The sequence below is a fragment of the Artemia franciscana genome, chromosome 2 (assembly GCF_032884065.1).
Source record: "Artemia franciscana chromosome 2, ASM3288406v1, whole genome shotgun sequence".
Lineage (NCBI taxonomy): Eukaryota > Metazoa > Arthropoda > Branchiopoda > Anostraca > Artemiidae > Artemia > Artemia franciscana.
The window spans coordinates 38144626-38160127 of NC_088864.1; the positions used below are offsets into that span (position 1 = coordinate 38144626).

Here is a 15502-nt window from a genome sequence, read left to right on the forward strand (position 1 = left end):
AATTTTTTAACTTTTTTAATTTAACGCAATTTTAGGCCTCGGATTTCGCGTCTTGCAATGTAACTTGTAGCTTAGAAAATTAATATCTTGAAAACTATTTGAGATATCACCATGAAACTTTGCATAATATTTAATTAATATATTTAAAATAAAGAAAAATATATTCACTAACCTATCTCAACTCCAAAAAATTATAAAAATATTATAATCAGAATTTTTTTTTATTTGTAAACCGTTGTCGGGATTTACTAAAATTGCAATATCTCAGGTCTCAGACCTGGTAGTGTTCATATTTTTTTTTACATACTCCTACATACATAGGCTAACAGATAAACAAAAAAGATGTATGGCTTTTTCACATGTTTGACTGATGTTCAACATTATTTATGAGTAACAAAATTACAGACCAACTAAAAGAATACGCAATTTGAAACATTTGGTTTGAAAGTAAATTAAAGTTTAATTTTAACTTTTCTTGTATTAAGTTGTTATCAGAATAAAAACACTCAATTAAACAAGTTAATCAAGTTAGTTTCAATTTTAGAGTATTTACAAAACCTTTATGAAGACAAATTGTAAATTATTTACTACTGATCATGTTTGTATCAACTATGAAGTGTTTAAAATTTTATATATCCACTTATTTTTTACAATTATTTCTAAAATCAATTAATTATTGATAGAGCAAGGAGTCGGAACTAAGACATGACAAAGATTTATAAAAGAAACATTATAAGCACTAATATTTACACAGCCTGTATGACTCATCTATCTTGTCTCAACAGGATCCTTTCATGTTGGTTCATGCTCCTAGCTCTACAGCTAACCACTGAACACTGCCTCAGTTTAGATCTTGCTTTGAGTGAGTGAAGACCTATAGTGCAAACTTCTTGTGCAGTGATTGTGATTTTTTATTTTATTAAGTGAAACATAACAGTTACAGTATATAACTATGTGATTTCCACTGAATGTTTTTTAATAAAACTATATAGTTTTGAAGTGAAGATGCACCTTTTAATTTTAAAAATCAACAAGAGTCAATTTTTTCTGACTCAGTGATTGTGTAAAACTAAGTGAATAGGCTAGTTACAGGTTGGACCTATTTTTCTACTTGGACTTTAAAATGGGGTAAGCGGAAATCAAAATGACAAATCCTCAAGCTTGTAGCATTGGACTATTTAAACAATCAGACTGTTTTTAGACAACTTATACACCTTCCAAAAAATTACAATCTGTATCAGAATTAACCGAGGAAGAAAAAGAATTAATTCAACTTACATCTCGAATCGATTTAATTGAATTTAAAAATGTTTGTTCCCATCACAGCTACTACTTTCTCAATGTGTTTGAAAAATATCAAACAGTATGCATAGATCCATTAAAAAAACACAAAAAGCCAATAAAAAAGTCACCAAGAAATGTATCTTTATGTTTTTCAAAACAATTGTGTGAAAAAAATATTTGTGTTAAACCTGGGCAAAAGGTATGTCCTTCATGTCGAAACTTCTGTGACGAAAAAACTAAAATCACTAAAAATGAATCTGATGACGAACTAATGATTGAATTGGATTCATTTGAATCTAGAAATGTCTCCCTTTCACAAACAAATGAAGCCTTAGATGATTAGGGTTTAACTCCAATTAAACTTCATAATTTGTCATCACATAGTAAGGGATCGTGTTACAAAAGAAAAGTTGAAAAAGTAACAAAAGAAGTAAATAAAAAAATGTCCAAAGCTCTAGATTATGACATTGAAATGTCAGAAGACGAAAAAGAAGGCGAAAGAAATTTTTTCAAAAAAGTAGAAGATTTTGATAATCTCGTGGGCCTTTTAAAAGAAAAACTTGTGTCTATTGGGAGATCCCAAAAAGTCCAGATTCTGACTTTGGTGCCAGAATTTCAGGTGACCAAATATATGGTAAAACAAGCAAGAAAACTAAAACGAGAGAAAGGTATCCTAGCTATCCCTGACCCTAAAAAAGGTAACACACTCTCCGAAAACACAGTTAAACTTGTGACAGACTTTTACCAAAGTGATGAGAATTCAAGAGTTTTACCCGGAGCAAAAGATAAAGTGAGCATTAAAAAAAATATTTATATGCAAAAAAGACCTATTCTCAGTAATTTGAGAGAGCTTTACTCTTGTTTTAAATGGGAATGCCCCGACTTGAAAATAGGTTTCTCGAAATTTTGCAGTATAAGACCAAAGTGGTGTGTCCTTGCTGGGTCAGCAGGTACCCATACAGTATGTGTATGCAGCACACAACAGAACGTGAAATTGTTACTAGATGCTGTAAAAATTGAAGAAAGTTACAAAGATTTGATCAAGATGTTGGTTTGCAATGTTGAAAACAGTGAGTGTATGCTACGCCATTGTGACAACTGTCCGTCTGATGATGCCCTGATTGAATACTTAACTGCAAAATTGAGTGAAGATTATGATTTAGAAGAAGAAATAATTACAAGCCAATGGGTTAATACTGACAGGACAGAAATGGTTAAGCAATCAATCAGCGTTGAAGGCTTTATTTCTTTACTGAGCAAATCTGTAGAAAACCTAATCCCACATTCATATATTACAAAATCACAGTCTAAAACTTTCAAAAAACTGAAAGAAGATCCGCCTTTAAATACAGCAATTGTAGTAATGGATTTCAGTGAAAATTATTCTTACACCATTCAAAATGAAATCCAAAGTTATCACTGGAACAGAGGTGGATGCACAATTCATCCTATTGGACTCTACTTGACAAAGGATGATAAAGTTTTAATTTCCAACCATTGTTTCATAAGTGATGATTTACAACATGACACTTGCTTTGTGAATTACGTACAAAAAGAAATTTCGAAATGGCTGAAAGAAAATCATCCCGAAATAAACCAAGTTCATTATTTCACTGACGGCTGTGCTGGTCAATGCAAAAATAGAAATAGTTTCAAAAACCTAACAAACCATCATGAAGACTTTGGAATGTAAGCCAAACATTCATTCTTTGCAACAAGCCACGGGAAATCAATATGTGATGGCTTGGGAGGAACTGTTAGAGAATTTTGAGAATAGCCAGCCTTCAACTTTCAGATGAAAATCAAATCGAGACAGCAACTGCAGTTTATGACTTCTGTAAAGTCAACATTGAAAAAATAAACTTTCACTTTATTGACAAAAAAAATGCTGAAGCTTTCAGATTGGAGTTAGCGTCACGATTTTTAACCACCAAGAATATTCCCGGTACTAGAAATTTCCAATATTTCAAACCATTAAATACAAATGAAATTGAAATAAGGAGGACTACTGATAGTCCTAATCCTACTCTAATGTTTTCTTTTGATTCTGCTACAGATTGGGTTCAACCATCTTTAAACGATTATGTGGCTGCAAACTACGATGGAAAGTGGTACTTTGGACTCGTTAAAACTGTGTTTCATGAAGAAGAACATGTTGAAATTCTTTTTTTTCACCCTCCAGAACCTGCTGCCAGCTTTTACTGGCCTCAAAGAGAAGACTTGTGCATAATACCTTTGGAGCACATTATCAGTACAGTTGATGCACCGCAATCAACTAGCACTGGCAGAATGTACTACTTCAAAAAAGAGTGCATCAGAAAAACAGAAGAGTGTTGGATGAAGTGGAAAAAATATAACAAGCAGAACTAATAATTGCTGTAAAAGATATTGATTCTTAGACTTTAGTTTTTATTTTATTTCACATTTATTAAATGTAAGTAAACCGCAAATTTATAATTTCTTAATAATATTCTACTTTTTGGAATATTAACTAAACATGTGATAAAGCCATACATCTTTTTGTTTATCTGTTAGCCTATGTATCTAGGAGTATGTAAAAAAAAAAATATGAACACTCTACCAGGTCTGAGACCTTTTTAGTAAATCCCGACAACGGTTTACAAATAAAAAAAAATCCTGATTATAATATTTTTATTATTTTTTGGAGTTGAGACAGGTTTTTTTTTTTATTTTATTTTTTTTTATTTTAAATATATTAATTAAATAATATGCAAAGTTTCATGGTGATATCTCAAATAGTTTTCAAGATATTAATTTTTTAAGCTACAAGTTACATTGCAAGACGCGAAATCCGAGGCCTAAAATTGCGTTAAATTAAGAAAATTAAAAAAATTGTAGAAAAAAAAAACTATACGAGATAGAGAAACAAAATTTGGTATTTATCAATAGGATAGCAAATGCAACAATTGTGCCAAGTTTCATCAAAATCTAAAGAGGTGGGTGTTATGACCTGGTTGACTTGACATGGAATGACCCTCCTTATAGAAAAACGATTAGAGAGCTTGAAACAATGCAAAGTGTCGCCAAACACAAGATAGCATTGATGGTTTTTTTGCCAACACAAGTGCCATTTTGCACTCTTATAAGTTACCCATACTCTTTGAATTTGATTTTAGGTTCAGGCCCTTACCTAAAGAGGATTGAAATCAAGATGAAGGTTTAAGTGTGGCAAATGGTAGTGTTTAAAAAAAGGTTGAAAACAACTGGAGGAACCAAAAACTCAGACACAGTAAAGAAGGAAGCATTAATGTTTGAAAGTGTGTAGCCGTGTTAGACTTAGGGCGAATATATTATTTTTTAAGCAGTGTCAAAAATAAATGCTCTAAGACCGGTTTTTAAATTCAGGGTTGATTGTCAGCTTCTTAGAGGAAAAAAATTATTAAGTACGTTTAAAAAAAGAATACCCGTTTTGAATGATCGATGTGTGCAGGGTTAGATAGGAATTTTTTGGCGGGCCTTCTCTATCTATTAAATTTTTAAGTAAAATTTAAATTTAGTATATATATATATATATATATATATATATATATATATATATATATATATATATATATATATATATATATATATATATATATATATATATATATATATATATATATATATATATATATATATATATATATATATATATATATATATATATATATATATATATTTATATATATATATATATATATACTTAATTTATGTAGTACCGGGTATTCTGTAGAAACCAGTAGAAATACATGTATTTCTACTGACGACGGTCGCTATATATGGGATCAAAATATCTGGACTTTTGTACCTCTTTTTTCACTGTCTACATAAATGGATTTATCCCCATTTGAAAGTTTATTTGTTCGTAGTACCAGGAAACCTCGGCTACGTGGCAGGCTTTTACATATTGACTCTCATTGTCACCTGTCTTCTATGCGAGGCTGTTGCCGCAGCGAAGCAACAGGTTGGTTTAAATCATCCTCCACTTCTCGCATTTTCATGTAACCTTTAGCTTAGTTGTTCGTGTCTCACATATATCTTCCAAGAGACCCATTGGATTGCGAGAGATCCCAAGACCTAAAGGATCTGGAAGGTGCTCTTTAGCAGCTTCATTGAGGTCTAAAAAGTATATTTTGTCACATGAATGTTGTTCAAAATCACCTTCGTGGGTTTATGATTTCGGAGCTGAAAACATTACGACTACTGATGGTTTGATCATCGCTTACGTTGAGTACAGCTAAAGCAAAACATGAGTTCAAGTTTCGTATCTGTTTATGGAATTCTTTAGAGAGCAAATGACGTCTTTAAACAAGCCGAACCAATTCATTTGAAAATTGTGGAGGTGGCAGTGCAATTTGACCAAGCATGCGAAAACTGCTGTAAATCAGCTTTGTTGGCTACTTTTCCTATGGGAAAATGGTGGACTGAACGTTGAAGGGTCCCAATGACTTGTAATTAATACTTGCGTAGTTTACGGCATCTTTGTAGGTTTTTATTGAGTTTTGCTCCACAGTTTGTCGGCGTCGAAGATTGCGATGGCGTTCTTCTTCTAACATAATATTTCTTTCTCCTTTACTTTCATTTTTGACTCATTCTAATATTCCTTGTCGCTTGTCTTCTAGCAGCACGATTCTTTGTTCTTCACTGTCATTTTTGAAACTTTCTGATACTTGTTTTCGAGTGTCTGCTAACCCTACAATTCTCTGTTTGTCACTTTCATTTTTGACACGTTCTGATTCTCGCTGTTGGCTGCAATTCTCGCTGTCAGTTATCTTCTAACTATACATTTCTTTGTTATCACTATCGTACAGTTTCTAACCACATATTTCTTTGTTCTTCGTTTTAGATTTTTGATTCGTTGTAATTCCCGCTGCAACGTATCTTTTAACAGCACATTTCTTTGTTCTTCATTTTCGTTCATAATTGCTTCAGACATTTTTTAATGCCCCTTGCCTTAGTTGCTCGGATTAGTCTTGTCCCTTATGATAGTTTAGTTTGTTTATTTTCACCAGTGCATTAACATTTCTCATGTTGTTGTTTTTTTTATCTTGTCTCGTTTGATGGTCCATTTTGTTCATTTTGACCTCTTTGGTTCACATTTTGAGCTTACATTAATTTACGTTTTTGTCCTCTAGATATTATGCAACAGCTGAAATGTCTTTTAAATTTTACATCACAAAACATGAATAAATGAATTAAAATTAATAAAAATTTCTGAGTTTTGTTCTATAAATTCTTCAAAAACTGTTTGAAAATCTAATTTCCTTGTGTCTTCACTCACAATCGACATAGTTGCTAAACTATTTAATCTTTCTTGGTTATTTTTTAATATCTTTTTTTTTTTTAGCCTGGAAAATGATATCTCTCCAGAAGCAACGCTCACTGAAATTGTTAAGAATATTTCACAATTTCAAATCAAATTCTTCATTATGATGGAGCCTCTGGGCCCGATTGGGCCCAATTGCTCCAATCACCCTTTATCCGGCGCTGGATGTGTGGGTGTATGCATAAAAGTGTGATTTATTTGATGCCCAATTTTCAAACATTGACGAGTTTATGAGGCAACACCTTTGGGTGTGGGAATATGACCCATAGTGGCTTGTAAGTATGATTGGAAGCCAATCTTATGATACTCACAAATAGCTAGGAGGATTCCTTGGACCAGCAAGGAGTATATTAAAAATAATTACTATTATTAAACTACTTTTAAAAATAATAGAACATTACAGACCGGTTTTTATGTAAATCTTTTTATATTGATTGATTAGATGTTCATTTATATATCAAGTTATTATGTTGCTTATTTGCCATGGCCTGGTGTCCTTTTTTGAAATAAATATTATATGCAAACCGTGCTATGGTTTATAACCGAAGATGTGTCTGTTGAGAGATTTTAAGTTTTCTAGCCTACTATTTAGCTATGCAGCCATCTGAGCTTGTTTTTCTTCTTCTTTTTTCCCCAATAGTACTATATAGTACATATTTAGGAAGCCCACTTTTTTTGTATATTTTATTATTACAAAAATACAATCAGCACCTGTGATGCTGCAAAGACAAGAGAGAAAAAAAATCTTAGCTTCTTTTGCACGACTATTTTATTTTCGTTTTTGAAATATTTTCAAAAATACAAAAAAAGAGCGGTTGCCCAATATAACTAGATAATACACACTTTCAAGATTTTTGTTTTTGCCCCCCTCCCCTCCCTCGGTCAGATCTATGAGTATCTAGGATATTACACAACGAACTCTTAGCACATATACACAAGAGCACATTACCTTGATTGCATTATCCCTTTCATCAAAATGAACGAAAGCATAATCTTTGATCTTCTTTGCTCTTTCCACTACTCCGTAAACTTCAAAAGCCTGCTTCAACTTCTCTTCGGTGATATCCTGTGTCAAGTTCCGAACGTATAGCACCTTTACCTACAAGGATAACAGAAGTCAAGGAACATTGTGAAATATTCTATACTTGAATGTATATAGACAGGTATATATGTTTATCTTCTTTTTCTTTTCTCGCTTTTATCTTATGTTACTCAACACTTGTGTTCTTTTGCGTCATTTGTAACCTACATTTTTTCAGTTTTTTTTCTTTTCTTTTCCCCTTTTCCTTGGGTTATTTTTCCTGGCAATTTTTTTTATTTTGAGTTGAAACATTACATTCGTTCCCTCCCCTCCATTTTCCTTTGCAGGCCAGAGCCTTCGTTGGGACTAGCACCTTGTACATAATTGCACTTATGAATGCAAATATCTTATCCATCTCAAAGACAGACGAAAAAGTAAATTGAAACTTATTTACATTTTTTACTGTATTTACCTATTGAGTCACTTTATTAAGGCCGTGATTAAGTGAACTTGAAAACATAGAGCTTCAAAATTGAAGTTAGGTTAGCCTTCTGTCTTTTAATTCTCTAGAGACCGTCGGTTGTCAAAACTTAAAATAGCACCAATTATCAAGTCTTGTCAAAAGTTTTGATTGACAGCTTCCTTTGGTGAGATGCTTCAGCCGAGAAATAGTAATATATTTGGCTGCGTCTTGCAAAGCTTGGTTACCGACCAAGGGAGAAGAGAAAATGAGCAAAAGAGCACTATCATTCTCAAGTACAAAATGCCCATGTATATGCAACATTGACGGCATGCATAGAGTGCATTTTAAAATTTATTGTTTTTTCCACTTTTTTTCCTAGGGATAGGCTATTTAAAATACCTCAGTTGATTAATTCGAAATTAAATACCAAAATTAGTTGAAAGCTTTCTTCGAGGATTCTTAGAAAACCAAAGGTTTCTTATAAATTAAATAAAAAAAAAATGACTGAAAGTAAGGAGTTACATTAAAACTTAAAACGAACAGAAATTACTTCGTATATGAAAGGGACTGCTTCCTCGTGAACGCCCCGCTCTTTACGCTGAAGTTTTTTACTGTTTTAAAAAATAGAGTTAAGAGAAAGAGTCAGACTTTAGCGTGAAGAGCGGGGCGTTGATGAGGAAGCAGCCCCTTTCATATATGAAGTAATTTCTGTTCGTTTCATGTTTTAATGTCACTCCTTACTTTAAGTTAAAAAACACTTGTTTTTATTTTATTTAATTTCTGAACGAGTTTAATCAATGCATGTTTTGATTTATGCTCTCTGCAGATGAATAATTAAAACGAAATTTGCATATTTTTTTTTTTTTGGCTAAATGGCCTTCTCATAGTTTTGATCGAATGATTTTGAGAAAAAAAGGAGGGGGGAAGGAGGTCTAGTTACCCTCTGATTATTTGGTAACCTAAAAAGGCAACTAGAACTTCTAATTTTTTACCAATTTTTTTATTAGTAAAAAATAAATTTTATTAGTTAAAGATTTATGTAACTTACAAATTAGCTTACGTAAGGAACTTCTGTATTCTCATATTTTTATTACATATATGAGGGGGTTCACCCCCTCGTCAGTACCTCGCTCTTCACGCTAAAGCTTAAATTTTGTCCCGATTTCTTAAGAATGACCCCTGAATCACAAAAGCCGTAGAATAAATAGTTGAAATTTCTAAAAATACTTTAGCGTAAAGAGCGAGGTATTAGGAGGAGGTGAGCCCCTCATATGCGCAATAATTTCTGTTCCTTTTAAGTTTTAATGCTGCTCCTTACTTTCAGTTGAAGAAACTTTGTCATATTTATTTTTTCATTGTTTTTTTTTTAAATAATACTAGAAATATCCTGCGCTCTCTTCATGGAAATTTTCTTCCCCCATGAAAAGTTCACCCAGCATATCCCTCTCTTCTCAACCCCTGCCCCCAACCAAATGAAAACACCCCTGAAAACGTCTGTACACTTCCCAATAATCATTACTATATGTAAGCACTGGTCAGTGTTTGTAACTTGTAGCCCCTCCCACGGTGACTGTGCGAGAGTAAGTCGTCCCAAAAGACATAGTTATAAGGATTTTCGACTACGCTGAATAAAATGGCTATCTCCGAATTTTGTTCCGGTTACTTTGGGAAAATAATTAGCGTGGGACGGGGGCCTATTTGCCCTCCGATTTTTTGGTCACTTACAAAGGGCACTGGAACTTTTCATTTCCGTTAGAATGAGCCCTTTTGCAACATTCTAGGACCACTGGGTCGATTTGATTACCCCTGAAAAAAAAAACAAATAAACACGCATCTGTGATCTGCCTTCTGACCAAAAATACAAAATTCCATATTTTGGTAGATAGGAGCTTGAAACTTCTACAGTAGGGTTCTATGACTTTTAGGGGTTGTTTGTCCCTATTTACTAAAATAAAGCAAATTTTCTCTGGCTCGTAACTTTTGATGGGTAAGATTAAACTTGATGAAGCTTATATATTTAAAATCAGCATTAAAATGCGATTCTTTTGATGTAGCTATTGGTATCAAAAATTCCATTTTTTAGAGTTTTGGTTACTGTTGAGCTGGGTCGCTCTTTACTACAGTTCGTTACCACGAACTGTTTGATAAAGTTGCAGGACAGGCAATATAAACAAAGGTATTTTATTTCTAATGACAATACAATTAAGTATGTAAATACAAAGAAGGATAGAATGTAAGGAAAATGAATTTTCCTGTTACCGGTACTAGACGATTAATCTTATAAGTACGGCTCTCGTATTGGAAGCCCCCGTGGAACTCTGGGATCAAAGCATCCATGAGGAATCCTTTTAGCATGGGAAAAATCTTGTCGGTCCAAAAGCCTGGATCGCGGTCTATCTTTTCAATGTAGAAGTCTTTCTGGGTAAAAATCATGAAAAAGCAAGTATCTAGCTGAGCACATTCAAGCTGACATTGTACTTGGTAAAAGTAGTCGTGGCCTCGTTTGAGGTTGACCAGTCCATTCTTTCCAACTTCCATGCAAAAGTCCGCCTTAGCCTCTTTTCGATTCTTTATCCACTTGCCTATCCCCAAATTTTTCGCAGTTGCATATCTCGCTTTGATTTAATTTTCCCCATGATTTCAGCTTTGTGTGCACAACTTTACGGAAGGCTCCTGACTATTTCTCATTTCTAGGTTTCTTCATTGCATTGAAATAATCTATGAAAATTTCACACTCTATTAACAAGCAGTTGATTATACCAGCTTGTCATTTTGGTCTCTAGGGGCTATTATCGGCGATCTGAAACGATTCTTTGTGGCAACCGACTAGTAAAAATTTCAGGTAGCTGAAAATATTCTAGGGGACTGTTAGAAAACAGGAAAATACATCGAAAAATGGTTCCAATCATCTTACAGGTTATTGTTTTCTGCTCATGATAGTACCGATTTTGTTCCAAAAACAATATCCTTCATAGAGTACACTTGTGAAAAAGACCTAGACATTTTCTAAGATTTCTAAGCAATTAGAGGAAATGGAGCAAAATCCTTTCAAACATTTTGTAGCATCTTCAAGAAGCTATGGGCTGATATTAAAAGCGGCATCTTCCGCCAATGAATACTTGAGTACTTTTTAAATATAAATTTTCAATTTAACATGGGATTTTCGAGTTCCATCAGTTCACTTAATCACGGCCTTAATACATAATACAAAACATCCGTGGTGTTTGCAAAAATGGTCGAAGTCCGCTTTTCCTAATTTTACAGGAGAGCAAAATAAAAATAAAAACGCAAAACTTGAAACTTTGGCAATCAAAAATGAACGAAAATAAATTTAAAAAAAGAAACTTTCCGAAGAAGTGTTCTAAAGAAAAGTAAAGGCCATATTAAACTTAAGATCAGAAGAAGAAACCAACATTAACTCAAACTCAAAATAACCGGAAATTGCTATTAAAGAATAAATGAAATCCAAACCGAACAGAAATCAAATAAACAATCATAGCAAAAAAAACATACAACAGGTACTAATATAAATGAATAAATAGATCTCAAAACGAGCAAAGCGTAAGTATAATATGCAAATCAAGCAATAAAGGAACAACAATAATTTTCTATTGAGGCATAAATGAAACCCAAAACGAACACAATTTAAACAAACAATCATAGCAAAGAAACAAACAATAGTTACAAATATAAATGAGTAAATAAATCCTAAACGAGTGAAACTTAAATTGAACATGCTAATGCAGCTTGAAACGAACAAAAATATCTAAAAAGAAGAATTTGGGTTTTGCCTCCTTCTTACACTGTAAAAGTCTAAAACCTACTGCGTCATTGGCCCTTCACTAAAAACAAGTTATATTACAAATATTTTCTTTTGTACTTACTACAACAACGAAAATAAACATAAAAATTACAGTAAAATTAAATTTTGAACTCATGAGTTTTCAGCAATTAATATCATTATATATGAAATATTTAGTTCAATTTTATTAGTTCTTTCCAAGACTGTTCAAGACAAATATAGCTTCACCACAAGCAAGAGTTTGGATACTGCCCCTGACTAATTATAAAAGTCTAAAGCCTATTACGTCATTGGTGCTTAACTGAAAACAAATTATATTACAAATATTTTCTTTCCCAGTTATTGCAGCACTGAAAATGAAATTACAGTGAAATAAAATCTTGAACTCATTATCTTTCAACAATTAATTCCATTATATTTATCAAACATTCAGTTTGTTTGTTTTTTGTACTTTTCAAGACTGTTCAAGACACATATAGTTTTCAGTAAAGCGCCAATGATGCAGTAGGTTTTAGACTTTTACAGTGAAAGAAGGAGGCAAAACCCAAATTCTTCTTTGTAGAGATTTTTGTTCTTTTCAAGCTGGATTTACATATTCAATTTAAGTTTCATTCACTTTAAGATTTATTTACTCATTTATATTAGTAACTATTGTTTGTTTCTTTGCTATGATTGTTTATTTAATTTCTGTTCGTTTTGGGTTTCATTTATTTTTTAATAATAATTCCTGGTTGCTTTGAGTTTGAGCTATTGTAGGGTTCTATTTCTTTTGAACTTAAGTTTAATATGGCCTTTACTTTTCTCTAGAAAACTTCTTTTTCGGAAAGATTTTTTAATTAGTTAAAGAAAAGGTCAAGTACAATTACAACCTTACCTTAGACATAGTCTCTGTATCTGGTTCTTCTTGGGGGTCTGCCCAGTCAACAATGATGTCACAATTCCATGCTTTAAATCGTCCTGTGCTTAACCTTCTTTTGGCAACAGAAGCAGATTTGTGAGAATCATACTCCAAAAAACAGAAACCTCGATTTTTCCTTTTGTCGTCTGGAGCACTGTAGATAATCACATCAGAAAGACCAGCTAGAAAAATTAGTAAAATATATTTACAACAAAATATAATTATAACTGTCACTTGACATATGGTTGAAAGGTACATCTCTTGAAAATAAAACAAAAGATAGAGAGGAGGGAGGAAGAGCGAAACTTTAAAAAGTGTAAGACCAAAATACCATGTTGTCAGTTAAACTTTTTTTATTGACTTGGTGGTGGGGTCCTGGATGAGAATCAGGAGAAAATTCTTCTTGTCCCCCTCCCACCAATTTATGGGTATAAGAATCGTCATGCTAATAAAAAAAAAATATTTGGGATGTTTCAAAACTGTGCGAAAAAAATGTAATGTTAACCACGATTCTGCTTTTACTCATACTTGTTTCGCGTTCCTTGCTTTCTCTGGTTAATTACGACGACAGAAAGCAACTAGAAAGCATTTTCCGAACCGTTTATAGGGTTCCACATGAGTAGAAAGACAAAGCAATATCTTTTTTTGTCACTTTTTAGTTCTTCAAGGTTAAATAGGAGACATGCGGCAGAGACGAAAAGCATTGCTTGATGTCATTGCCAGAGATTCTTTTACAGCATCAGCAACAATATCAACGCAATCAAGTAGTGACATATTTGCCTTGTGCTGCTTTTTTGACTCTAACTGTATCCCGTTGTAGTACAATCCAGCATATAACATAAGCAAATCTAAGGATTGTTAGTGTACAACGACGTTTTTCTTATTTCAAAAGACAAATTTTTCGAATGGATTATCCAAGAGAAGCTCCAGGGCAGAAGCAATGGTTTCAGTCTGAATGAGGAGAGCATCAGGGCCGAAAATGTGCCACTTGCACTCTCAAGGATCTTCGGTTATATCCCACCAAATTATGGTGTAGAGACGTTCTAAAAGCTGTCAAACAATTTCTTAATTTATTAGTCCCCAGGGAAAAAAGAGGGGAAAACTTATAAAGTACAGAATATCAAAAGAAAGCTATACATTTGTTTGCTACCTCCTTTTTCTATTACAAAGAGCGTATTAAAGAAAAAAATTACGCACCTGAAATGATTTCATGTTATTTTCTTTTCTATGACAATGAACTGAGTCACTAAAAAAAAATTAACATGTCAGGTAGCCCGTTTTTTTTTTACAATCATTATTACCAAAACTAAACAAGTTCTAATGGAAGATTGAGCTAGTCTTATGCGACAGGTAGCGACACCGCTCCTGTGCCTCACTTGCATGCCATTACCCTGGGACACTCTTAATCAAGGAAACCTTTGTAGTAGCACTATTTCTTTTCTTTTTTCTTTTACAAATGTAATTAGCGTTTGTCAGAATAAAAATAAAAAATTATCCTTTGAATGCTTTCCAATACTCTACCTAACATGCAGTAGCATAGCTTAAATAGGAAAATGAGCTTACTTGTGTACTTCGAAAATTCTTCTTTGATTTCTTGTTTTCCTTTTGACTTTGGTATGTTACCGACGAAAAGTTTTAGGTTCGGTATGCTTACGTTCACTTTAAGAGTCTTCCCGGGCTTTACTTCATACTCGTCAAGCTAAAAATTAATTTTTTTTTATTTTCTTAGATAACAAAAACAACATTTTTCTTTGGATTGATAATTATACAAATTAAATCTTAAACAAGTATTGTTGAAAAGATAAAATAAGCAAGATATCAATTACCTTCATGCAGGAAGTGGATGAGGGAACTCACCCTAGAAAAAATAAAAAATGTCCTAAATACAAAATGAGACGGATCAAAAATTCACGTTTATTCACCATTCAAATCTTATATTGAAGTTTTTCTATTCTAGCAGAGTGAAATTGATACTTCATCTTCTTCCCTTAAAGTTCTTTTGTTGCACAAGAGCAATTTGCATGGTTACGCAACCTATGTGGTTTTCAGCCCCTTCCCTTAAAAGGGTCACGCTTGTGTGCGCCTATGGAAGTGAAAAAAAAAATAGAAAAAACTGCAAGACAAATTTACACTTAAAACCCTAGAATTTTCGAGTACAAGTGAAGTTTTCAAAAGACGTGTTTCTTTCAAGTGTGACAGGAGATATTTTATAAATCACTACTAAAAGCTTTCAGCGAGTGCATTTTAACATATTTTAATAAGCGTAAAAACTAGTAACTGTGAAGTTACACATTTTTTCAGCTTTAAGCCAATTTTACAGAAAAGTCAATATACAGTCCTGCTTCACTTTTAAAACTCAGGGAACCGTATGAAAAAGGTTATTTTATAACTATTCAAGACAGTAAAGGTATTTCAAGACTTTACTTGAACTCATATTTATTAGGAGAAAAATTCAACTTGCGATGCAAAACTTGTTTAGAAATATACAAATGAACTACTGGTAAATTAGGAGCTTTTCCTGACAATCTTTAGGTAAAGAGCTTCTAAGGCATACTAGCAAGTTTTTTTTTTAATAAAAAAAGAGCGCAATTAATTTCTCTTGACTGATGAGTAGGCCTTGTACATACAACAATAATTTCATTGTAAGATACAAGCTACTCCTTGTTTTCTGCCGTCGGCTTTGGCTCGACCACGGTCTCCTATTTATC

At 32.9% G+C, this 15502-nt stretch overlaps 2 protein-coding genes across 6 annotated transcripts in view; one reads left to right on the forward strand and one right to left on the reverse strand.

Annotated features, from left to right (window-relative positions):
- LOC136041272 (heterogeneous nuclear ribonucleoprotein R-like) overlaps positions 1–15502 on the reverse strand; it is a 62179-nt gene that overhangs the window by 17568 nt on the left and 29109 nt on the right. For all 5 annotated transcript variants that reach the window (XM_065725905.1, XM_065725887.1, XM_065725879.1 and 2 more), the window contains exons 4-6: positions 14358–14493; positions 12771–12976; positions 7560–7709 (exon numbers count right to left, since the gene is read on the reverse strand). In XM_065725905.1, the coding sequence (XP_065581977.1) occupies positions 7560–7709; positions 12771–12976; positions 14358–14493 (492 nt within the window). The remainder of the gene's footprint in view (positions 1–7559; positions 7710–12770; positions 12977–14357; positions 14494–15502) is intronic.
- LOC136041300 (uncharacterized) lies at positions 750–7125 on the forward strand. Its single transcript, XM_065725918.1, has 2 exons — positions 750–3718; positions 6632–7125. The coding sequence occupies exon 1, from the start codon at positions 1727–1729 to the stop codon at positions 2975–2977; it is 1251 nt and encodes a 416-aa protein (XP_065581990.1). The 5' UTR covers positions 750–1726; the 3' UTR covers positions 2978–3718; positions 6632–7125.